Source organism: Oncorhynchus mykiss, chromosome 19, assembly GCF_013265735.2.
Source record: "Oncorhynchus mykiss isolate Arlee chromosome 19, USDA_OmykA_1.1, whole genome shotgun sequence".
Lineage (NCBI taxonomy): Eukaryota > Metazoa > Chordata > Actinopteri > Salmoniformes > Salmonidae > Oncorhynchus > Oncorhynchus mykiss.
Window position 1 is genome coordinate 39,820,210 of NC_048583.1, and position 26,356 is coordinate 39,846,565.

At 45.7% G+C, this 26,356-nt stretch overlaps 1 protein-coding gene across 2 annotated transcripts; it reads left to right on the plus strand.

Annotated features, from left to right (window-relative positions):
- Nucleotides 1-26,033, plus strand: LOC110497825 (protein jagged-2). 2 transcript variants are annotated; one of them, XM_021574244.2, is made up of 25 exons: nt 1-347; nt 934-1,254; nt 7,412-7,472; nt 12,070-12,324; nt 12,463-12,523; nt 14,350-14,480; nt 15,116-15,235; nt 15,408-15,521; nt 15,618-15,731; nt 17,014-17,127; nt 17,515-17,561; nt 17,692-17,865; nt 17,988-18,138; nt 18,361-18,525; nt 18,678-18,791; nt 18,908-19,135; nt 19,260-19,376; nt 19,466-19,493; nt 20,250-20,335; nt 20,699-20,812; nt 21,210-21,325; nt 21,403-21,660; nt 22,075-22,206; nt 23,369-23,528; nt 23,646-26,033. In XM_021574244.2, the coding sequence occupies exons 1-25, from the start codon at nt 279-281 to the stop codon at nt 24,149-24,151; spliced, it is 3,756 nt and encodes a 1,251-aa protein (XP_021429919.1). In that variant the 5' UTR covers nt 1-278; the 3' UTR covers nt 24,152-26,033. The 2 variants fall into 2 exon arrangements, with proteins under 2 accessions (XP_021429919.1, XP_021429920.1); XM_021574245.2 differs by lacking the exon at nt 17,014-17,127 and having other exon boundaries at nt 2-347.
- The last annotated feature ends 323 nt before the right edge of the window (nt 26,034-26,356 follow it).

The window sequence follows — 26,356 nt, forward strand, 5'->3', positions numbered from 1 at the left end:
ATCACTGGGCTTTGCTTCAGCGTTCAAACCGATCGCTTGCCTTGCTGTTGAGTGATTCGAACGGTGGGGGAAAGTCGTGTGTCTGGACCAGCAGAACACTGCCTCGGGTGTCCCTAGTACCCATCTTATGTTACTCTTCATTCGGAGATATAGTAGGGAATAGATCACGCTTTCACATCGTGCATGCTAGGAGAAGACGATACATCGGCGGTCAACGGCAGTTTCTATGAAATAAGTACATTTTTCCTAATGTTAGCCTACACTAATCAAACAGAGACATGTGGAATTGTATGGGGATTTCGAATTGCCTGTCAATAGTGTGTGTTCTTCTGACCGTGTGGACTGAGGTGAGAACTTTTTAAAATTTTAATATTGTCAGATCAAATTAATTGATCGGCAGTTGGGCGAGTGGCTCATGCAGACAACGAGGTCTTATTCATTTTGTAAATTCAATTTTTAGAATTCCCTTCCTAATTAAATTACGTTTTCGACAGTTAAATCATGTGATCTTGGAATTTCTAGTTTGGAGCGTCCTTATGGATGAATTCGTTTTGCATTCTTTTTGCCCTGAGTCATTGCAATCAGCGTAAAGTATCGACAGTGTTCATACCTGGGTTATAATTTATAATCTAGGTATTATCAATCAGTTTTCATGGGTAAAAATGTGATATTTAAAAAAAACATACATTTCTAGTATAAAGCAACATTAATAATATCAAATAATTATACATTAAAAACACAAATCTCCCAAAACCTCTTCACTTACTAGAAATGGATCTAAAACCACTTTGTTCATAGCCTACTCAGCCTGAAACAACATTACATTTAGAAAAAATGTAATGTTCAAGTGTGCAACATGCTTAACCTACTGTAGATTACTTAAATACTTTACACGCTTCATGTATTTATTTTCTATTCAAATGTTATTTATAGGTGTCCCAGTCCTCGGGCTATTTTGAGCTGCAGCTGATTGCGGTACAGAACGCAAATGGTGAGTTGTCGGACGGGGACTGCTGCGACGGAGAAAGGAACACGCAGGATCTCCGCTGTAGCAGCGATGAGTGTGATACGTACTTCAGAGTGTGTCTAAAGGAATACCAAACGGATGTCACGACCACGGGCTTGTGCATCTATGGAACTGGATCTACTAACGTTATCGGTGGAAATAGTTTTCAATTTAAGAGCGCCAAAAACAACCAAAACCGAAACAACGATGGTGGAAAGATCGTCATCCCATTCCAGTTCGCTTGGCCGGTAAGTTGACGACACTTCATTATTACAGCTGTTGATCCACTGCATAAGGCGTGCTATTATTCGTTTACTCATTAGTAGTCAAATATAGTCACTAGCCGAGTCCTAACCGGATGAGTCTGTGAGCGAGGCATCTTTATTGCCAGTGTCCACTTGGCGACTTTGGAGACCACCTCTATGTGTAAGACTTGTCTGTGCGTAATAAGGTGCTAAATGTTTTTATCATGTACAAAGTAATGGTAGAATGGCCTTTACATCATGTCTAATGTCATTGTTAGAGCTCAGTTGGTATTCGGCCTAGTGCATTCCAGAAAAGCGCACATGATGTGCATAAACCTGTGTTTATTTTACGCAGCACGAATGCCATGAACACATACACTTTTAACTCGTAGCAAATTACATGTATTACATTTGGTTTAGCTTTGGTTCTGTAAGTCAATGGCTACACGTGCCTTTCTCCTAAGGCCTGAACATCGAAATTGCTCGACACAGTACAATTGCGCTCATGGTGGTTTCAGTCATTCATTGGTGCATCATCACAGTAACCTAGTAGTAATCTGCCAATCATATCTTTGGTTGGTTCTACACAACAGAGATGGGCCTACAGTCCAGCACAGACAGGGACACTCGCAATGCATCAAAGTGATGTTGAACAAATTCCTCTCCTCATAAACAAAATGTCTTTGCTCATTTTGGAAATGTGAGGATTGTTGTATGTTTGGTTGGCTGTGTGACCTATCCATTCATCAGTCCTCATGGTCAGCTGTCAGCGGGAGGGAAAGATGGAAGTAGTAACCTGGGGCCCTTGGCAGATACAATTACCACTAAGTTCTGTGTGACATAGGGAGTGGATATCGGTGTCACCACTACTCAAACAAGCGAAAATCCCAGAAGATCCCTATCCATCTAGGCTTGGGGATGCCTTTACTTCTGGCCTCTCAGGTTCACTGGTCTGCCATTATTTGGTCATTGTCTCTCTACTCAGCGGGTCAGTATTATCCTCTATGTACACAGGACAAAAGAGAAGATTGTGGAGCTGAGAGAACCCTTTTAGGTTTTCTATTGTTGTGATTGGCTAGTCAAGGGCATATTAGTGGATGTGCTCATCAATGTTCTGACATTGGCCTCGAAATAGTTTTAAAAAGTCCAGAAGAAGGTAATGTTCTCTCCCATTAACTACTGTAACTGTAGTAGCATGTCATAACCATTCAAGTGTTGTGCACTTTTATTGTTGGTCCTAAAACCACCAGGGTGTGCTGAGCTTGCCAGGTACTATTTCCTGTGTTGCTGAGGAGGTGACTTTGGTTACTGCAGTGGGGGTGTTTTGAGACCACCAGTAGGGCACAGCAGCAACCTCATACTCCCAACACTACATGACAGCTGCATTTGGTTTGAGGCTTTCTGTCAGATGCTAGGAGACCCCGAATAGTTTGAGTGTCCCCCCTCTTTCCACACGTATTTTTACATGAAAAATAATAGCTTCCCAGTTTACTTTCAAAGCAAATGACAGACATTTGTAGTAAACAGCATGTACAGCATACTGCCAGGCCTATTCTGTTGACTGATAACCCTAATAGAGTTATCAAGGCATGCCTTGTAGACTATAATGGCATCACCGGTTGGTCAGAATATCTGGGCCACTAGCTCCTGACATGAATTAAAGAGAAAAAGCTTTTGTTCTGTCACTCAATGATAATTTCTTCTTCATGGTTAACCCCTCAGGCTGTTTGGGTCTTTAGTGACATCTTTCTCATGAAATGGAGTGAGGGAGGGATGGATGCTTGTAAAGAGAGAAGCTGCCTCTTCTCTTCCTTCCCTCTGTGAGGATTCTGTCACAAGGGAGAGGTATTTTTAGGACCCACCCGGCTCTTCAGTCACTTAATTTGCTCCTCCTTATTCTTCGATGTGTGGTATATTGAGAGGCAATCTGTCCTCCCATCACCCCTATGGGAGTAAATCAAATGGATGAGGGGCTGTTTCTCTACCCCTCTCTCCCTGGCCATATTTCGTCTTTCACTGTAAAAACTCTGTCACCTTTCATCAGGCTGTGCTTGGGTGCTACAGAGGTAGAACTTCGGCTTAGACACAAGGATTACCTTTTCCCTTCTGTCTGGTTAACTACCATGTTGTACAGTGGTGCATAACTCCGGTGCATAAGCATAACGTCTCTGGTTTCTTGGTACTGGTGCTGATGCTTAGCATGTTATTACACAGCCAGTTACTTTCATTTCCACTTGCCTCCAGTACCCGTTCACATGGTTAGTGGAGCTCAGCTGGAGCCAGCCAGCCCACCAGGCCAGGAGGACTACAGCAAAGCCCCCATCCCTCCCTCCCTCCCTCCCTCCCTCCCTCCCTCCCTCCCTCCCTCCCTCCCTCCCTCCCTCCCTCCCTCCCTCCCTCCCTCCCTCCCTCCCTCCCTCCCTCCCTCCCTCCCTCCCTCCCTCCCTCCCTCCCTCCCTCCCTCCACTGCTTTGTGTTCAGGGCTAATTAAATCCTAGGCTTTATGTATATCATTAACTGAGACCTCACTCTACACACCGCAGCTCTCTCTCCCAATACTTGACATCAGCAGCTGCCCACTGTAATGTCATTGTATGGCTTTTGTATGCATCTTTGTCTCATACCTTGGTGGTCAAATATTATGGCAATTTGTTTTCAGGTTGTATTTTTGATAGTGAAATGGTTAGGAACTCAGGAAGGGTGTTGTAACACTGCTCCCTCCTCTGGGGTGAAGGGGGTGAGGGTTCATCCACATTAGGGTTTCTCAACGATTACAACATCAGGAGCCTCTGTCTCAGTTAGTAGCCTTGTTACTCAATCCTTGTTGTTTTAGGGAAGTGAGGGAACCCCGGTACATTCTAGATTTATTTCCAATTTATCATCCAACAGTCGTCCTCAGGCCGTTTTGTGTGCGTGTGTGTGCTAATTGCGTGAGAGCCTCAGTTTGCCAGTCCAGCGTACATTAATAAATGTTCAGTCTTATGATTGACATGCGAGCATAGGCCTACATGCAGTGATTCCCAGTGATTCGGGTCTAAAACTAATGCCCTAGCTGAGTTTCCACTGCTGTGCTGAATAAGTTGGGTTTTCCCAACATGAAATATCAGTTTTCCAAGCCCTTGTGAGAAAAGCAGGCTTCCCCTTTGTCACAGTCTTTCAGGCCAAACAATGAGTTTAGACCTCCACTTTTGTCTGCATGTATTGTGTTATTTATAAAAAACAAGTGGAGAGATGGAGAGAGAGAAGATGGCAGCCGCACCGGGCAAAATGTCAGGAGTGGATTGGAGAGCGTTTACATAAGGCCTCTCTTGTGTTGCGCTCCGAAGTAGGCCTGTGACATATCTCGTGTTCAACGCCTCACTCTGGTGTTGGGTATCCTGTTTGAAGTGAGAGGCTGTCGGCAGAGGACGCTGACTTATGGCTTCATTGGTGACCATTACAAGGTCCTGGGGAAACAAACAACAATACTGCTCTGTGGAGATGGGCGGCAGTTCTAATACAGGTAGTGTGTGTCACAGAGAAAGAGGGTATGTCAGGCTTAGTCTTCATCAGGATATCATCATGGCCACTCGCTACTTGGTTCACATACTGTATGTGGAGTTTGAGCATGGTGCCATTCTCCAAAAGTTCTCAATGTTTGTTATCTTGGTGTCAGAATAATCTGACATGTTAAATTTAAAAGATATCTGTGTTAATCACTTGAGGATAACAAAAATAAGTTACATTAAAAAATATATGTTTTCCTGTTAATAAATTGTGAAAGATAACCTAAGTCTTACTGTACAATGTGGAAAGCTATTTTCTAATGTGACTGAAGGAGACCCTGAGAAATAATTTTTCTCAGCCAAGCTGTTGAAACTCTAACTGGGTCATTTTGGTCTTTAATGGACGCCCATGCTATAAAAGGCTTGATTAGATTAGTTTTGATTTGATTGCGGCATGAGTAGCCTGTGTATGAGTATCAGTTGGAGGGTGTTGGTTAGGAGAGGCCTTCCTTAGAGCGCGGCTTCTCTGTTAATTAACGTGCTAAATTAGCCAGCCTCACTGTACCCTACTGAGTTCTACATGTTTTATTCATTTCAATATCCTCCTAACAGGTGTGAGATGACAGGTGTTGCTGTTTTTCCCCCTCTCATCTCAATTCTACTGAAGTTGTAAATTGGGTGTTACAATGGTGTCGGACAACATTCTGTGAAACCCTATAGCGATTAGTGTTAAAATAGAATGTTGAGTCCTTTTTGTGTAGGTGACCCCTAGTTAAAGCAGTGCCTATGTATTTGCAGTGTGTTAGGACACAGGCGATTGGAAGGGGGACAGTCATTTATTCATTGAACAAGTGAAGGCAGTGAGGAGTGGGCTAATGAAAACTCGTATCCCTCTGACTCCTATAAATTGGCTGGGTCAAGTATCTAGAGCTACGTCTGCTGCCCCTGCCTGGTCCATCAGGTTACACTACAGTCAGACAGACACCCCACAGCCCCACCCTCTGCTCCAGTCTCTCCCAGCCTCCAGCCTCTCCTCAAGGACATATGCACACAGGGAGCCCATCAGTGAGTCAGAGCCCAGAGAGGATTCTATCTGGAAGTCAGTCATTGTGACATTTCAGATTGATTAAAGAAAGATTGATTAAGATATTACACTGTTATTATTATGACTTATTATCAAAGATGACACCTTTGGGTTCTCCAGTCTCATAAATCATGGCCAGTCATATTTGACTGACAGGGAAGGGGATGGGAGGCGGTAGTTTGATTTTGTCATTCACAGCCAAGCCTTGTTTCCCTGCGAGAGTTATTGGAGCCTGGCTGGGCCAGTGGAAGTGGGGAGACTAGGGAGGCAGGGGAGGACAGCAGAGGGGCACGGAGGCAGCCTCTCTTTGTGTCACACCCTCCACTGTGCTTTTCATGAAGAACACTCATTGTGTGATTTCATTTAGCTCTGATGGCGGTAGATGGAGTATAACAATGTATTGTAGACTGAGTATTACATCACCGACTCTGGTGATGAGCAGTTCTCGGTGGCTCAGGTCTTGACCTTTGTGTACTCTGTGGCAGTGTGAAAGACACATGCCTGTGGTCAGAATGTGCCTCCTCATCCTCTCTCTATCCCTGTGACTGACTGAATCTTGAGCAATGGGCCATACTAGTTAGATGACTGCAGATGACAGTGACAGACAGGGTAAAGAGACTAGAAGTGATGAAGGGGGACTGTGTCATAAGTCACTCCTGGGGGGGCGGGAGATGAAGGACTGGAACGAGACTCCTCTGCCACATACTCAGCAGTTTAGCATTCTTAGAAGTCATATTTGTGGAAGGTTTCCTCCAACAGCTTTGAGCATCCCAAGAATCCAAATGACAGAAATGTTTGGCTCCTTTTTCACCTGTTTGAATGTTCTCATTTTAAGTCCGAGGAGATTTTTGGTGAGCTTAGGTCAGCTTTGTTTTCGCTAGTTGTGGCTGTGCGAGGTGTTTTTGAGGTTGACGTCATTAAAGGTTTCTCTGGAAAATTACAGACCACAGTCTACAGCTCCCCTCCCCCCTTCTGTCTAATCTGACATGTGTATAATTTACCTCTCCAACCTGGACCTGGGGCATGGGAACTCACATCTGCTGGACTGGCCCCAGTCACTTGACAGAAAGCCAACTCCTTTCTGGCTCTGCTGTACTGATACCCAAATAATTCCCCAGGAGTTTCAGTTGGAGTAAGCCTGCTGCTGTTAGATTTTGTATTGTGTTAGTATGTGTGTACCTTTCAAGGAAATGATATCACTGTACAATAAGTACAGCAGCGAGTCTTGAGCCAACAGCCTAATCACCTGTGTTAATTTGTAATATGTTCGGTGCCAGTCGGTGGTTCAAAGTAGATGTTTATCCCCACAGTAGTTGCACTTGTTAACTAACCTTAGGCTGATATCCAGCTAATCAGTGACATCAGTGTGGGAACCAGAGTTATTTTCCCACCAGCAGTATCCACATTTACTCACAAACTGTGTGTGTGCGTTATCATCATCATCATCATCATGTGTTCCTTATGCAATGCAGTCCACATTCTGTAGGAATTTGCATGTGTCCGTGTCTGTCTGTGCGTCTGTTTGTGTCAGTGTGTGGGGAGTATGAACTCTAATAACCCCTTGATTGTCCCCTGTGTGTTTCCCTTCCAGGTTTCCTACACTCTGATCGTGGAAGCGTGGGACTGGGACAATGGTACACACAGCAGCAGTGGTAAGTACAGTAGGCTTCAGCTTTCCAGGTATTTACTACCACATGTAAGGAGAGCCGGCCAGGCCTCAGTGTCTCCCATGAAAATAAGTCATTAGGTTAAGGGTGAGGGACGTATTTAGAAGTGATAAGGGTTCCACACTAACTTTTTCCACTGGTGGCACTGGGGCTACATACTTTTTCAGTTGGTGGCACCCGCACATGATTTGGTGGCACCAATTATTTATATGTTTTTTTTGACATAATAATTAATAATGACCTGGCATGTGTTCCATAATGTGCCTGCATTTCAAACAGAACCAGGCTAATAATGAATAACCATCTTTTAAACTAGTACACTGATGAAGTCTGTCCATTTGGTAGCTAAGTTAGTCTCGCCATTTCCGATGTTGAAGAGTTATTGAGGGGTTAATGTATCATGTTTTAGAACGAGAAAGCGACCAAAAAGCGGGTTCACTTTGTAATGGAACACTTTGTATGGAAAACCAAGTTGAACAAACATTCAATGTTGTCTTGCTCATAGTAACCGCACATGGTTTTACCAAAATAAGCGCAACCAACAAACTAGCGCAACCAACAAACTAGCGCAACCAACAAACTAGCGCAACCAACAAACTAGCGCAAAACCCTTCAATTGAAACGGTGTGAAACAAATGAAAGCTCTTAAATCTCTCATAAAAACGGATCAGAAATGAAATCACAGAAGCAGTAGAATTTCTAAACCATAACTTCCATGACTTTTCAAGGACCAAAGAGCGTAGAGGTGAGATCAATGGCTTACGTAACCTGACAAGGCCTTTGTGTTTTTCCAGCCAGTAAACATGCGATACACAACAATCCAAGATTCTACAACACACTTCTTGTTTTCAGTGCTGCTTAACTTAGCCTTGAGAGTCAGCTCTAGATATTCACAGGAACAATGCATCTTCACACAAAGCAGCTTCATAGCAGCACCAGAGGAAGAAAAGTCCCCAATGCAAAGCCCAAGCTCTAGATTGAAATGGACTGTCAATTTGAGCCGCCATAGACCAACCACAGCAAACAGACCAACACAACAACCAGCTCACCTCTCTGTCTCAGTGTTTGACCCTTCAACATGCATGTGCACTATGTCAGGTCAGTCTGTCAGCTGTAATCCCTCCACTTTCAACTCCACTCACTTTTAGTGGTGGTAAGAGAGCGTATCAAACCTTTGTCTCTATAAGTCACAAGGATTTATAACACATGTTTAATCTGTTGATCTACACTGCCATTGTCTGGGATGTGGTGCATTCCTATGCTGCAGGCTGGCCGTTCATATTGCCAGGCTAGTTCCCACCCAGCTGGCTTGAGGGACTGTTTGTGCTCCATGTCTCTATATAAAACCTGTGAGCACATCACCTCGTTAAGCCATTAATTATGGACCACAGCTCTTTTTTTCTTTCCACTGATGTCTGTCTGCTAATTACCGTCCCAGCAGCTGCTGTGCTACTGCACACCACTTCATTATCGCAGCCTGGACACTGACAGGCAGCCTTGACACTCTGACAGCCCTACTGCTGCTAAATTAGCCTGGACACAATGATAGGCAGCCTGTTATAGGGCGCCTCTGGACTAGAGGTCTTCAAGGGTCCAAAAAGCTTTCCCCACTGCCCCGATATGAATAAATAAACGGAGACCCGTTGCCAATAGAACCAGGACAGTCGACCTGTTCTGAAAAGCCCTGTGGAAAAACAGACCCAAACAGACCCATGCTGCTTCTGATCCCAGAGACCCATTCAGATCTGAGAGGTGAGCGAGAGAAAGAAACCCCCAACTGGGGCTCTGCCAGCGACATCAATAAACAAGTGGTATTGGCCAGATGATCCACAATTACTGAGGTGTCCTTAAAAAATGCCTTTAACAAATGTTAAAACAAACGTTTCATTAATAGCATATTAAAAACGGTATAGCCTATTGTTTTTTAATTTCCTAAAAAAAGAATTGTCCACCTCACGGATCAGCTGTCAGAGATTTGAACACTAAATGCATCAGGCCTAGGCGTATGAAATGAACAGTTAAAAAATACATCTAAGGGAAGAGAAGCCCGAGAGAGACCGAGATGAAGATGGAGCTATAATGGAGCTACGTTCCTGACACCAACATGCATTTCTTCATCCTTTTCAGATAGCCTACTATTATACAGGTAGATTAAAGGAGTAACTCTGGTACACCTAAAACATTCTTCCTCACCAAGTTAAACTGTCGGAGATGGTTGGAGCGCCGGCGCACACTGCCTTCATAGGGCTGCAGGAGCGAAGCCTAATAATAGACATGCCACACCAAACCTTCACAAACGTTTCTTAGCTTTGCTAGGGTAATATGAAAAGTAAGTCAAGTCATTGTTTATGGTGAAAATACGAACAGGTTGTTGTATTGCTCCCGAGTGGCACAGCGTTCTAAGGCACTGTGATCGGGAGTCCCATTGGGGCGGCTCACATTTGGCCTAGCGTCGTCCGGGTTTGGCCGGGGTAGGCAGTCATTGTAAATAAGAATAACTGACTTGCCTAGCTAAATAAAAGTTTAAAAGATTGCTGCATTAAATTACGTTAAATAAATAAAGTTAGAAAATTGCATCAAACCTGAATAGTGAGTTACACACAAGTCCATTTGGCCACCAACATTCTTCTCGTCTTTGTCCACCCACGGAGGACATTCCACATGTCTGCTTCTCTTCACTGTACACTTTCTCCTCTAAATTTCATTTTACTTCAATGAAAAAGGCCTCCATCTTTGCAATCAACAGTAGCCAAAGGCCAAGGTTCCTTTCACTCGCTCGCTCTCTCCTCAGCAGCAGGCGCACGTGAGGTGAATGGCTGGAACCAGTTTCAGCTATACATTTTATTGAGTTGCAATTGGCTGACACAGATAACAAGATCACAACGTTCTCACCACCTCATACATTAAATTAACAGAGGACGGGTCAAATTGGGGCTAGTCGATAGGGCAGTGGGCTGAATAGGGCAGTGGGTTGGATAGGGCATTGGGGGCAGTGGGCTGGATAGGGCAGTGGGTTGGATAGGGCATTGGGGGCAGTGGGCTGGATAGGGCAGTGGGCTGAATAGGGCAGTGAGTTGGATAGGGCTCAGGAAAAATAGTCTAGGTTAGTGCTGTTTATCCTCCAGGGAGCCCCAGCAACTGGCTCTGTGTTTAAACACTAAACAGACAGGCTGCCCGTTGTTTCTTTATTAGGTGGTGGCATGGCTATTAGTGTTAGTGTTTCTTAACACACAGTTTAAGACCATCAGAGAACGATAGAGGGGATGGATAAATCGAAGATGATCAGTGGGCTGCTATCAGGACTACTGGTAAATGAAGTTTAGAAAAGGTTGTCTTGAGGAGTATCTTGTTAATCAGTTAATGAGTGAGCTAATGTTACTTGACTACTAATGATGTGTCCATATCTAAGTTTAGCATGCTGAAAACAGCCTGACAACAGACATCGGCTTAAGACGACCATGCCACTAGTCACGCACGACTAAATGATCTTGGCTGTTTGAAAACAGACAATTATGTCGCTCTTGACTTGGTCAACTGTGTTGAAGCCCCCTCATTGTTTGTGTAAGCCCGTGTTGTAGTCACCACACACACACCCCTTCTGCCTGCTCTCCCTAGTAACAGCGGCCTCTCTCTGAGTGTCTCCTTCTCCGCTGACAGAGCCCATGATTGGTCTGTATTTTTATATCTAATTGCTGGAAATGAGCAGAGTGAGTGCTTGAGTTTTCAGGTGGGAGAGTGACTGATAATCTGTGCCAGTGTGTTAACTCTCAGTAAAATTGAGAAAATCAGGACCGCAGGTGACAATTTAAATAATTGTCAGTGTTTTTTAACTTCTTTAACGTGAGTTAACTTTGGAAGTACGCATGGCTAGCCTGGAAGGTGTAGTAAGTAAGATAGAAAGAGATAATAAAATAGTAATATCTGCATAACTGAAGACATACAGAATCCATCTAATGAAGAGGACTATAATTCCTTAGAGTCCTGACTACCTGTCCAATATCAGCACACTATCCATCTAGGGATAGTGCCCAGTCCTGGGCTGTGGATGTGGCTGTAGAAGCCAAGCCAGTTGGGTCATAGTGTTTCTGTTTCTTGAGAAAGAAACGAAAGGCCCTTTCCTATGTCGCCCTTCCTCGTCTGTTCCCGTCTCGTATTATTTCCGTCCTGGCTCCGGAGGAGTCAGAGCTGGATTTCCTGAGAGAGGGAGGGAGACGGACAAAACGCATTTCACAAGCAGGAAAACTTTTAAAAGCATTTGGTTATCAAGCTCCCGCAGCTCTGGCCCTACACCCTCTATTTGTGTTTATTTTCCTTCTTTTTTCTTTCATGCTCTTGGAAACAGTGGTGTTTGACCTCGGGTCACCCTCTGATCTTCAGCAGCAGATAAACAACAGTGTTCTCTCAGATTAGTTTCTCTCCTGCTTCTAGACACTACTAGGACTTGTACTGAGGCATACAGGTCCTAACATTGAATAAGGGGCTAGCTGGAATTCCCTTTTTTGACTATTAAGTTGCATGCATGTTGTCAAGCGTCCATTAAAGAATGATGATCAAATCTCTTGGTTTTTGTTTGTTCATGCAGGTGAGGATCTGTTGATTGAGCGAAGTGTCCGTAAAGAAAGGATCAACCCTGGAGATGACAGACAGACTATCCAATACAACGGTCTTACAGCCAGCTTTGAGTACAGCATCCGCGTGCGCTGTGACGAGAACTACTATGGCAGCAAGTGCAACAAGCTGTGCCGGCCACGTAATGACTGGCATGGCCACTACGTGTGTGACCAGTTTGGGAATAGAGGATGTATGGAGGGCTGGATGGGGACTTACTGTACAACTGGTGAGTAGGGGAGCAGCCTGATACAATCCATGTGCAAGACTTTTCTGAGTCAAAATACACACAGTGAAACTAATGCTTAGATATCCCTCTAATGATATTAGGAGTAAATGTGTGAATCCTTTTGTCAATGTTTCACAGCTATCTGCAAGCAGGGCTGCAACCTGCTGCAAGGAGTCTGCAGTGCCCCAGGAGAATGCACGTGAGTCTGGGGTAGCTTCATTCTCTGTACCACTGTGTCCATTGACATCCCTTTGACAGAGATTTGGATGTATTGGCTGGATAATGGGCAGGATCTCTTTTTGAGTTCAATGAGGATGATAATGATGACACAGGATTGATCGCATACCAGAGCTTGACCCCCACATTCCCCCCTCCCCTCCCTGTCCCACCTCGCTATGGAACATACAGTGTGTTACCCCCCCCCCCCCCCCCCCCCTCAGTCTGATCCAGGAGCTATTGTTCTCCTTCCTGTCCCAGACCTGGTCTGTAGCTCTAGTGGCAGCCTGTTTTTCACACAGCATTTCCTCCCCTCCTCCATCGGTGTGTCAGGGCCCCTCTGCCCATGTCTGCAGCCCCAATCCCCTCTTCCTATCCTGGGCGTGTTTTGGCTGGCACACCCCACATGGGAGTGTGGACTCAATCCAGCAGCCTTAGTCACGTACATGTTAGTCTGCACGGCTGGACCAACCAAGTATTCCATTTCAAATCCTCTTGTATGACCACCTTCTTGTGTATCTCTCTGATGTGAGTACTGTACCACACCTATAGATCTGTTCAGTGGGGATAGCTGTGAGTAAGAGACCGGTTTGATTTAGTTCTCATAAAAGAAAGCATTTCTCATTGAAAATGGCAGGAGGAGTGGAACAAAGATTTTAACTGTGGCTGAGCTAAGAGCCCTTCATTGATGGGTCTGTGGTAAGGTGGTTGTTTGGTAATGGTAATGCCACCCTAGCCTTGTGGCCACCATGGTCTCTCCCTGCTCCCACTGTGACCATGGCCTCTCAATGCTGCTACTACTACTGCTGCTTATTTTGGGAGAGAAAAAAACTCCAGGCCACTCTTGAACGTCTAAAACTATGCAGAAATGATAATGGTCCTGTACGTTTTCAATAACTGCCCTTTTTCTGTCCCCCAAATTGCTTTTGACAAACAAATCGGTCCAGAAAAATGATGTGCGGCCCTCCACTGAATTTTGAAATCCCAATATGGCCCTCGAGCCGAAGTGGTTACCCACCCCTGTTATATAGCTACTGTATACACTAACCTCAGCACACTAACATACAGTAGCACACCACTGCACACTTCAGTACTTTTACACATGTACAGTAGCAGACTACAACACAAAGTAGTACTGCACCACGTCTTGTGTGACTGCAGTGCCGTATACTACAGAACATTTTAGCACACAGCACCCAGCAGTACATTCACTCCCTCCAGTACAGCATTTCAACTAGTAGTGTAGGGTTTGGTTGGTGTCCATTTGCAGGAGAGTGGTCTTAAAATAGCCCAGGGAGAGAAGTGACAGGACAGGTGGGGCAAGGTTACCGCTGGCCTTGGAATAACAGAGTGCTGCCATAAACCAACAGATTAGCTAACCCTTCACCGTCCGCCACCGCTAGCTTGCAATGCTGTCTGTCTCAGGAGGCTCCGTCCCCGTCCCTGGCCCTCTGTCTAAGATTAGGAACCTCAGAAGGGAAGGGGTGTCACTGGTCACCTAGATGAAGACACTATGTCTGGCTCCTGATGGGGATTACCTTGAGATTTACATGAACAGGTTTGTCATGTGGTTGATGTATTGCAGAAGGCCTTGTCCTATGAGTCTTGGTTCAATTATGAACCATCTATTAATGGGACTGATGAATTTTTCAAGATGTAGCAAGGCCCAGTGTCACAGTGCCTGTCCTGATGACATCCGTGCGTCTTTGACTCCTTCCATGTTTTGCACAAAATATGCACATCATATTAAGACCAGACAATCGGTCGTCCGTTCCTAATGTCTAATGGTGTCTCTAATCTGTCTTGCAGGTGTACGTACGGGTGGCAGGGTCCATTCTGTGACAACTGCCTGCCATACCCAGGCTGTGTCCACGGGACCTGCGTCAAGCCCTGGCAGTGCACCTGTGAGAAGAACTGGGGAGGCCTGCTGTGTGAAAAAGGTAAGAAGACAGAGCAGACCTGTCCCACCGTACTTTTAACACATCCTCTACAGAGACCCCTGACCTCACTGTAGTGTCACAGAGCACAAGGTTACCTCTGAGAGCCCCTCAGCAGCAGGTGGTCAACAGAGGTCAGTTTAGATTGACTGCTAGAAACAGGATATCACTTACAGAGTTACAATATGGAGAGGAGGATGGAGAGGGGGATGGAGAGACAACATTTAGCAATGTGTAACAGTACAGAGGTAGGATCTTAATTTGAGCCAGTTTGCTACAGCAGGAAAATAATCCCACAGCAGCAGGAAATGTTCATTGTTTTATTGATTATAATTATTGGACATTTTTTGGAGGGTTTGATACGTTTTTCATTAGCGCAAATCAAGTCTGACATTTTAAAGTGGAAATTACAAACTTTAGAAGCCCTTTAAAAACTTGAATACACAACAGTTTCCTGCAACAACAGGATGAACAAATTAAGATACGGCATCTGTATGCCTCCATGTCCGGCCCTTTGAAGTCTTGTTATAACAATGTATTCAGTCTGAAGCATATCCTTTACCATCTTAACCCTTTGGATGTGTTCCTATGAGACCATTACAGTGTACATGTAATCCTTCCTGTATGATTCTCTCCAGATCTGAACTACTGTGGGACGAACAAGCCGTGTAAGAACGGGGGAACGTGTATGAACACGGAGCCAGATGAGTACAACTGTGCCTGTCCTGACGGCTACTCAGGCAAGAACTGTGAGATAGGTGAGTCAGTCATTACTCCTCAAACAACTGGCCAAAGATGACAAATCCAATTATGTCAGTGCCAATGTCCTAGGGTTGATAGTTTGCTTGTATATTTTGTTGTATTTGTGCTATCCATGTCATCTGTCACTTTGACACATCTCTCTTCACCTGTCTGTCCACTTATGTCCAGCGGAACACGCCTGTGTGTCTAACCCCTGTGCCAACGGGGGCACCTGCCACGAGGTACCGTCTGGGTTTGAGTGTCACTGTCCTGCAGGCTGGGCAGGGCCCACCTGCGCTAAAGGTGAGTGAGTCACGATCTTGCCCCTCCCAAAGTGTGTGTGTGTGCCCCCATGTTTTTACAAAGCTGAGCCTTAACATCATTGTGTGTGTGTTCCAGACACGGACGAGTGTGCATCCAACCCCTGTGCTCAGGGTGGGACCTGCATCGACATGGAGAACGGATTTGAGTGCCTCTGCCTCCCACAGTGGGCTGGGAAGACCTGCCAGATAGGTAAGCCTGGAATGGAGAGGTGATGGTGGGTGGGGGGGGGGGGGGGGGGGGGAGCAAAGCATGTCCAAATGTGGAGAAGATTATGTCCTGGGGAGCATCATTTGAGACAGTTTGCATGCTAAATTCAATGACATGTTTGATTTGATGTGATTGTGATATGTTGTGATGTGTTTTTGAATCTTGACTTGAAATGTTAGCGATAATGCCTTGTTCCATCGTAAGCCAGGAATCTGTGCTCGTCTAGTATCTGGTTGTTTGTGTCTCTCACCCTGTTGAGCCTGTACTAGTACTATGGCGTGGATACTAATTTGAAATTGGTGTATGCATGTCCATGTAGAAAGCTGGACATTATGTGTAACCCGAGCCAGGTGACTTGAGTAAAGCTAGAAATAACACCTAGCCTGGCAACAGCTAGCCTTGGGGACGGATATAGCCTGACAGGGGGTTATCTTTGGCTACAGACTGGGGTAAAAGGGGTATGTACTCTAGTCTCCACCAAGAGCAGAGCCTCACCCCACCACTGTTTAGCTACGTGGAGAGGAAACACTTTAGAACCTGTAAACACGCTGAGGGAGGAACACAAGCTCCGGGTCTTGTGTTACGCGGTCCATTATTTTCAGTGCGCAGGCGGTTCCCCTTTCAGTGAGCAAGTGGTACCTGAGAGAGGGGTGTCAGGTGTCCGCAGCCCAACAGGTGCTCCTCACTTCTGAGGGAAAGCAGTTGTGTTCTGGTCAGTCCAGGGTGTTAGTGACCATTGCCTTTGTGAACTGACCACTGGGAGAGCTCTGGATGTCAGAGAATAGGTCCATTCAGAAATAGTGTAGGGAACTAAAATAAATGGTCAGAGTAGGAGGCAGAGACAGCAAAATGGATGGCAAAAAATGCAATCAAATGTAACCAAGTTGAGAAAGTTCTCTAAAGGCAGGTGTAGCCTTGTACTATAGAGATCTGCTGGGTGGTGTAGCCTTGTACTATAGAGATCTGCTGGGTGGTGTAGCCTTGTACTATAGAGATCTGCTGGGTGGTGGGGCTTGTACTATAGAGATCTGCTGGGTGGTGGGGCTTGGATGCTGGCTCTTAGGTCTATCTCTTTCCTGTCTCTGTCTCTCTCTCTCACTCTCTCTCTGTCTCTTTCACTCTCTCTCACTCTGTCTCTCTTTCTCACTCACTCTCTCTCTGTCTCTCTCTCTCTCTCTCACTCTGTCTCTCTTTCTCACTCACTCTCTCTCTGTCTCTCTCTCTCTCTCTCTCTCTCTCTCTCTCATCTCTCTTCACTCCGCAGACGTTAATGAGTGTATGGGGAAGCCTTGCCTCAATGCTTACTCTTGCAAAAACTTGATTGGTGGATATCACTGTGCCTGCTTTCGAGGATGGGCCGGCCAGAACTGTGACATCAGTCAGTATCAATCAATCATGTGCCTCTGTCCCCTTTGCCTGCAGTTAGCTCTGTCACCTACTTGGGCCACTGGCCTACTGTCCTGTTCCTATCTCAGGCTTTCTGCTTTATTATGGCCTACAATGCTTATCTAGATCCATGGATTGTGTTTTTACATGGCTATGAGAAGCACATCCTGTAGATATCTTTGAAGGTTTTTGTCAACCTCACTGCATGCACTTTAACCAACAGCATCATGTCTTCCTGCGTCTTGATAGTTTCTTTGAAGCATTAACCAAGTTGCACATTCTATGTTTTGTTTGTGTGTCACATGCATGCTACCCCTGCATGTTCCCCTGTCCTATCTGTTGTACTGTATTTGTAACTTCTCTCTTTTCACCTCTGCAGATGTCAACAGCTGCCATGGACAGTGTCAGAATGGAGCGACTTGCAAGGTAGGAAACTGTATTTAATAAGGCAATCTAGCCACCGTGTTTGATGCCCTCCATTCATAGTATATCTATGGTTGACATCATGGGTATGAAAGCCACTGAGTGACATGTGTTTTTCTCACGCTTCGTACAGGAGGGGCAGAGAGGCTACGTGTGTGCCTGCTCACCGGGGTTTGTGGGCCGGCATTGTGACATCCAGAGGAACAGCTGTGCCAGCGGCCCATGTAGGAACGGGGGCAGGTGTCACACCCTGCTGGACAGCTTCATGTGTGAGTGCCCACATGGGTACACTGGCACCACCTGTGAGGTGAGCTACAGTCCTTCCCAGACCTTTGACAGGTTAGATCTTCTCTTTTATACACCACCATTATTTATTTATACATCTGTCTATCCATTCATCCACCCTTTCTTCCGGCGACCCATCCATAGGTGCAGAGCAACCCGTGCAGCCCTAACCCGTGCCAGAACCAGGCCCAGTGTCACAGTCTGATGGATGACTTCTACTGTGCCTGCTCTGACGACTTTGAGGGCAAGACCTGCTCTGAGCTCAAGGACCACTGTAAGACAAATCCCTGTGAAGGTACAAACCAATCTATAAACCTATTGTTGTCATCTCAATTCCAATAACTCAACCCCTTGTAAAAGTGCTAACCAGGCAGTTCTCTTGTCTAGCTTAAACTGAAACCTGCTCTTAAGCTGCTCAGTCCTCCGGTTGACCTCTAGACCAACACTCATTTCAACCCAATCCTCTCAGGCCCATCTCACCAACAGTCTCTTGTCGTTCCTTCTGTTTTGATCCCAGTGATTGACAGTTGTACTGTCGCCGTGGCCACCAATGGCACACAGGAAGGGGTGTGGCACATCTCGTCCAATGTGTGCGGCCCACACGGACGCTGCATCAGCCAGCCTGCTGGGAACTTCACCTGTTCCTGTGAACCGGGCTTCACTGGAACATACTGTCACGAGAGTGAGTAGACACACACACCATCATCATCACACTTCATCATCATCACCGTCATCATACCATAAGACTGAACATCCTGGTCCTTACTGTATGAGTATCATCATCGTCTTCCTCATCCTCCACATTCTCTTTCATATGTCTCTCCTCCCCCACAGACATAAACGACTGTGTGCCGCCTCCCTGTAAGAATGGAGGAACCTGCATTGACGGGATCAGCTCTTTCAAGTGCTTTTGCCCTGACGGCTGGGAGGGCACGCTGTGTGACATGGGTACGTTTGAGTGTGTGTGTGTTTTGTGTACATGTGTGTATGTGTCCCTGGGTGGTTTTAATGTACCTCTCCATGGTGTGTGTTTCTCTAACTGATTCCTGGTGGTGGTGTTTCAGATGTGAATGAGTGCAGTAGGAACCCCTGTAAGAACGGAGGTCGCTGTGTGAACCTGCTCAACCACTTCTACTGTCAGTGCCAGGACAACTGGAAAGGCAAGACCTGCCACTCACGTGAGAGCCAGTGTGATTCCAGTACCTGCAGTAATGGGGGGACATGCTTCGACCACGGGGACACCTTCCGCTGTACCTGTCTCTCAGGGTGGGTGGGCAGCACCTGTAACACAGGTGAGAAACCATTATTGCACGGTTCTGCCTATGTCGTACAAGGAAAAGTTCAATAGACTGCTCTGGTCCATATGCTCCATAGGATTCCTATTGCTTATACATTTTGTGAATCTTATTTTGTCAGCCAAGAACAGTACGTGTGACTCTAACCCATGTGAGAATGGAGGGACCTGTGTCGGAGGGGGTGATGCCTACACCTGCATCTGCAAGGATGGCTGGGAGGGGCCCACATGTGCTCACAGTAAGGCACCATATACTGAACTATATCCAGGTTAAAATCATAAACTAACACACTGATTTTAATTATGTGTTATCCCCTTTTTTTCACAGATGCAAATGACTGCAATCCTCAACCCTGGTAAATTGAATTGAAATACTTGTAAAAGTCTTTAAACCGCTTGGCTCCTGTACTGGTTCTATTACAAGTGATGAGACCCAGCCTTCTTACCCCATTCCCTGTCCAGTAGCACACACACCCATATAAGATCATATTCCCTCAATGTTCTGGTTTTAAAACAGGAACACATGACTCCCACACACCTCTCATCTCACAAATCTAATTTAATGCTCAGAGATTACCCTTTAAAGTTTGTTCTGTGAAGGTGTGTGTGTGAAAGGGGAAGTGTGTGTATCCCTGACTCCTCTACAGAACACTGCAGGGCCTGACAGCTGGGTATTCCATGGTCCCGTGGATCAGAGGGGCTGAGTGGACAAAGGCTCCCGCCACCACAATGACTGACAGGGGGATTAGCACAGGGGGGCAGTGGGGTGGAAAGAGACGCCCCTCTCCCTATTCTTCACCGCTGACCCCTGAGCATGGGGCAGTGTAGGCAGGAGAGGGGGGCTGGGTAGCAGGGGGTATAGGGCGAGCACGGTATGGGGTCAGTTTGGGATTTACATATGAAGTCTGAACATTGATAAGGGATCAGCTTTAGAGACCACAGTCTCTAGTCCCTTGCCTTGGGATTCTGCTGTTGGGATCTAGACCTGAGAATGTGAATGTATTCTCTTTGTAGTCTGAGCCTTCAGGCTTGTGTATGCTGCTGCACCTGTGCCAGTGTTTCCTATGGGATAGGCTGACGTATTGATGTGTGGCTCTGTTTCCTCCCTGCAGCTATAACGGTGGTGTCTGTGTGGATGGCGTGAACTGGTTCCGCTGTGAGTGTGCCCCGGGATTCGCCGGACCAGACTGCCGGATCAGTGAGTCCCTGGGAACCAGAGGGGTGTGGGGGGTCAGATTGGAGGGGTCAGGGGTGAAAGGGGACGGGGGAGTTTGAGCTGATTGTTTGTGAGGGACAGATTAGGAAGCCTTTAGGAAGCCTGTCTTAACCTCCGACCTCTCTTGTGAGGAGAGGTCAGCTGTATTCTGCAAACAGGTCAGTTCAGTCTTACATTCTCAGGGACAATCCTCTTTCCTTTCCCCCTTTTCAGAGAAGGTCTATTTTTCACGTGGGGATGCCAGACATGAGAACCAATAAGCCCTGTTGTGATGATATTCTAGCTAGGTGCCTTGCAGTAGACTAGAGATATGTGTATAGTAATGTCCTCTTGTTTCCCCATCAGACATAGATGAGTGCCAGTCATCGCCCTGTGCCTATGGTTCTACCTGTGTGGATGAGATAAACAGCTTCCTCTGTGTGTGTCCCTTGGGCCGGGCTGGGCCTCACTGCCAAGAGTGTGAGTACACTGCAGCTATACACTCTTAGAAAAAAAACGTGCTGTCTTGAACCGAAAAGGGTTCTTCGGCTGTCCCCGTAGGAGAACCCTTTGAAGAACCCTTTTTGATTCCATGTAGAACTATTTTGTGTTCCATGTAGAACGCTTTCCACAGAGGGTTCTACCTGGAACCAAAAAGGGTTTTACCTGGAACCAAAAAGGGTTCTCCTATGGTGATAGCCGATGAACCCTTTTGGATCCCTTTTTTCTAAGCGTGTAAAGAGAACACCTTTATTACTGTATCCATGTAGTGGGGGAACCTTCTTCCTTTGACCTCACGCGTGGTAGGAAGAGTTTCTAAGGACTGAGCCTGATGTTGCCTTAGTCCTAAACCTGCTCCTCTCTCTCCTCTCTGCAGTGATAGGGATCGGGAAGGCCTGTCGTTACTCCGGCCTGCAGTTCCCTCACGGCAGTCGATGGGAGGAGGAGTGTAATACCTGCCAGTGTGTCAATGGCATTGTGCGCTGTTCTAAGGTGAGACTTGCTTTTATTACACATAGTGACGGTGTGTGTGTGTGAGCTGCCTCCATGAACTCTGTCTGTGTGTACAGGTACGGTGTGGCCGACGGCCCTGCCTGCTCCAGAGAGGTGGTGCCGGTCCAGACAGTAGTGCCCCGTGTCCTAGAGGACAGGAATGTGTGGAACACCAATTCCTCACCTGCTTCGCCAAGCCCTGCCACCAGTGGGGCGTGTGTTCCACCCCCGACCCCCCTCCGCCCCTCCACACCCAGTGTGAACCCAACAGTGGTTACCTGGACAACAGCTGTGCCCGCATCACACTCATCTTTAACAGAGACAAAGTTCCACAGGTGGGTACAGGTCATCATCCCCTGACTGACATTTGATGAGAGATTTCATTTAAAAAAGACAAGAAATCAGTTACAGATGTTTTTTACTAGACTTGAATCTCCGACAACACCTTCCCCAAACTTTTACCCGAGAATTCAAGTGAATTTTTTTTTTTTTTTTACCTTTATTTAACCAGGCAAGTCAGTTAAGAACAAATTCTTATTTTCAATGACGGCCTGGGAACAGTGGGTTAACTGCCTGTTCAGGGGCAGCTCGGGGGTTTGAACTCGCAACCTTCCGGTTACTAGTCCAACGCTCTAACCACTAGGCTACCCTGCCGCCCCTGGAATTAGCTAGGAGCTGGCAGTCACTTCAGCCGAAAATGCTAATGGTTATCTCTTATCATTCTTTGTGTGTGTGTTTGCTAATCAAAGGGCACCACTGTGGAGAACATCTGCTCGGAGCTGAGGTACCTTCCCATCGCCCAGACCCTGGCTAAAGATTGCACACTCCTCATTCTCTGTGACCTGTCCTACTCCAACAGTGACGCCGTGGAGGTTGCCATGGTGAGTGCCTGACATCCCCCACCACCCCTATCCCACCTCAGCCCCCCACCTTCAGTCTCTGAGCTGTTGCCATCTGCCAATGATCCCCTCTTACCTCCTCCTCACCTCCCACGGTCGCCTGCAAGAATAGTCTCTCTCCCATCTCTTTCAGTTATCCCCGAGGACCACACCCCTTTAGGTTCTTTCTTTCACTTTATTAAATCACACACCTAATTGGTCATTGTAAATGGGATCCAGGGTAGACTTGTAAAAGTGGTGCCTTTTGAAGCGCATCGACCTTTGCTTGAACATCTGGATGCCATTTAGCTTTACTTTGGTCCACCTTACTGTTACTGTGCAGTCGCTCCTCTCTCGGTTCTCAAAGGCCGTGCATATGAAATACCTCTCTCTCCCTCCCTCTCTCACTTTCTCCCTCTCTCTGGGACTGGCGTGGCCACCCAGGCTCTGCTCTCCAGTCAGACACAGGGGAAATCAGACGCTACAGGGCACTAAGCCCTTAATGGAGGGGATTAGGCCTTTTCTTGTGATGTAGTCATGTTTGGGGACGTACAGGAAAAGGAGTGGTGCGTCTGACGTCCTGGTAGCTTTGTACTGAGTTCAATAATGAAACTCCTTAGACCCTGTCAGGCTTACAGTCAAATGTTAGTTGTGCTTTCTTAGACCATTATGAAATAGTCTTGATCTCGAAGCGAACTCAACACGAAGTCACATCATTTCAACCTAATGTATTGTGGATCTGGGTTTGGCAGATTAGTCCCATCCAGTGGGTTCTGTGAGTTCTCAGTAAGAGGCCTGTAGTCCACCCTGAAGCCCATAGGCTGTTAAATATCAGAAAGTTGCGTGTGTGTGTGTGTGTGTGTGTGTGTGTGTGTGTGTGTGAATGAATGAGCTTCTGCTTACACAGAAAGAGGAGTATTGCTGACTGACTGGCTACTGACTGACTAGCTAGCCAGGGATCACCAGGGAGACACATCTCTGCTTGTTCTCCATTGTTCCTCCTAATTGAAGTGCACAGCATCCAGCTAATCTCCCTCTGCTCCCCCTGGACTCTCTGGTCCACTTATTAGGCAATTAACTAGACCCGCTGGGTGTGAGTGTGAGGGGGGGAGGGGTGCGCTCTACTGTGTTGACTTACCATCGCTCCTCCTTTCTCCCTCTCCAGTCATATGATCAGGATGGTCAGGAGCAGAATGGAGACCGTGGTCAGATCCAGGAGGCTGCCAGTGCCATCGTCGGTGCCCTGTCCAAACGCCACAACAGCACTGTCATGCTGGCCGTGGTGGAGGTCAAAGTGGAGACGCAGGTCATGCCCCAGTCTGTGGGTAAGTGACCGGACTAGATTTGGTTTCACTGTCTGCATGTTCTTATACTGTGCTTTGATTAGGTAGCATTACAATACATGATAGTAAAGTATAATTTTATGGACTTTCTGTCTCTAGACCACCTGGTGCCAGTGCTGTGCGTGGTGTTCAGTGTGCTGTGGATCTTCTGTATCGTGGTGTGTGTGTGGTGGACCCGTAAGAGGAAGAAAGAGCGTGAGAGAGAGTCTGCATTAGAGGACAGCACTGTCAACAACCAGCTGGAGCCACTGAGGGTCAGCCTGCCACAGCACAAAGACAACCGAGGCAAAGACATTCAGCACGAATGTAAGAAACTCATGAACCCTCCAGACCGAACGTGTGACGGGGCTGAGGGAGACGAGGAGGAGGACGGAGAGGAGGAGGAGCTGAGGAGGGGAGGGATGGAGCTAGACAAGTTCTCCACCCAAAAGTGCTCCTTGGCAGGAGCGCAGGACAAAGTGATGGGCAAAGGGGGAGTGATCTGTACGACGCATAGTGCCCCTGTCAAACCCCCCCACCGGACAGCGTACAGCCCGAAAGACAACAGGTGTAAAAACCTCAACGCTGCCAACGTCAGTGAAGACGTCAAAGACCATTATGTATGAGCACAGCCTAGAGGTGGGACCTCTCAAACTAAAGACAATGTCTCCTTCTAATAGAAAAACACAAACACCAATAGTGAAGATTTCAGACACGTTTTACATTTAATTTTACATTCTTTGTCTGCAACATGGAGGCTCCTTATCTACTAAAAGCATTGCAAATGAACATTTCAGCAACAAAAAAAGACCCGAATTTCAGTTTAAATCACACTGTTCAAAATAGGAAAAAGGAAAGCTTTTTTTTTATTTTTTATTTTTTTTTGTTTACAAACTGTCGCTCCCTTTAAAGGAGAGCTCTTCTTTTCACCGCATGTCACTGAGCAGTTTGTGTATTATGTGACTTTGGCGTGAGCACTGCCATTGGAGGACTATGGAGGGCCGTTGAATGGCAGCTGTTGTTGTACTACTACATTACTACTAGTGCATTTAGTCCATATCTGCCTTAACCCGCACCGTGGGCCTTTTCTTTGTTCTCTTGGTATAATAATGTCATTTGTATATGTAAAATGATGTACAATGTTATATATAAGACCCTTTGAAAGCTATAAGCAGTATATAACACCTGACGTCAGCATTAGTTTATAAGCATAAACATATTTTCCATGACATGTCAATGCTTCTAAAGATTTTATGTATATCCCTTTAACATGCATTTTACTCTACCACTTCCTGCAAGCCGAGATGCTTTATTATTTGCTTGGTAGAAAGTGCCTTCAGCCCTTTTATCATTTCATCTCATTCAAAACATTTATCCAGAACTTAATTCATATAAAGGGAAAATATGTCCTTTCACACCTCTTCATATCACCATAAAGGTATTTCTTTGAACAATGTATATATGTAAATATAAAAATGGCTGTGTATATTTGAATTTAGTAACTTAAGTGACCCTTTTTATTATAGTTATTCTAAAGAATAAGATTGTTTTGTTTGTTTTTTTATGATGTCATTCCGTTTTGTTAGTGTCCGTTGACACAGGGCTGGTTTTATACAGATATTATGGACGATATCAAGGGTCCCATTGACAGAAACAAATTATTATAAGTGCTTGTTTGTTTTGCTTTATGATTTTATTTTGTTACAACACTTAAAATTGTGAGTAAGCAGAGCTGTTAGTTCTAGTTCTAGGCTTGTCCTCGTCCGCTGCTTTAGGAGGAGCTATCTGTTGGGAGTTTCCCTAATGAATGCCGGCTCACCATGTCCCATTCACTATGCTACTGTATGTGAACATTAGAATGTCCTATTATATTGCAGGGGTGTACCAGTGCATGGAGGGGTTAAGTTGATCTGATACAGAAACAGTGCTAGCAGGCTTTCGTCATCGTGATTTAGGTCGGAATCAGGAGTAACTACAATTCAATTCAAGGCCATTATCAGATCAATCCTGTGGTTTAATTGTTGTCTGGGATGGAGCCTGATGGATACACTGCTGCTTTTCAGCAGTACTCAGTTACCCAGCCCTGCAGTGGTGCATTGGATTTCTGCTTTCAATACTGGTCTAATGAAGGGAACAAGTTTTATTGTTGTTGTTGATGTTGTGGTTGTTGTCCAGTGTTTGTACTATATCCTGTTTCTGCACTAAGACAGGAAGAGAACCCATTGAGCATTACCTCAGTGGCGGTAGTGAAAATGATTTTTGTTGTTCTTTACAGTTTAATATTGTTATTCTCTGACAAGAACTGTCTTTCAAATGTTTTGATGATAAAGGAATTCAAATCATTACCAATATCCAGTCGGCATAATCCCACTAGCCCCAGAGCATGGGCTGAATGTGCAGAACATTGTAATTATTTTGTACAAAAGAGCAGTTGCATCTTGGTTTGTTAGTGGAATTTGTGTTTGTTCTTAGAACAATCCATTTATTTATTAAAGTATTTTATACCAATATCTTTGTTTTGTCCTCTTTATAGCATTGGAATATGACCTTACGTTTCAGTATTCCCACTCATTCCCATTAACCGTAGCTCTGGAAATCAAATAAAATGTGTTGAATTTGATTTGATGTGTTTACACTTTATCGATGGCGCTGAATCTGCTGTTCCTATAAGATTAATCTTTCTTTAGCTGATTGGTTGTCTATCTACAGACAGACACCAATTCAGAACCACTAATAAGGTAAGTCCCTTGCATGCATACATTTGCCCTTATAGGCCAAGTGCAATCAAAAACTAGATTTTCCTGTGTTTTACAGTTGCAAGAACAAGGATG

Excerpts from the sequence above, each read along its gene's own strand:
- LOC110497825 (XM_021574244.2), top strand. The coding sequence starts at position 279 with ATGTGGAATTGTATGGGGATTTCGAATTGCCTGTCAATAGTGTGTGTT. Across the intron at positions 17,866-17,987 it reads ACACTGGCACCACCTGTGAG|GTGCAGAGCAACCCGTGCAG; the intron begins GTGAGCTACAGT and ends ACCCATCCATAG. Across the intron at positions 19,494-20,249 it reads GACTGCAATCCTCAACCCTG|CTATAACGGTGGTGTCTGTG; the intron begins GTAAATTGAATT and ends TCCTCCCTGCAG.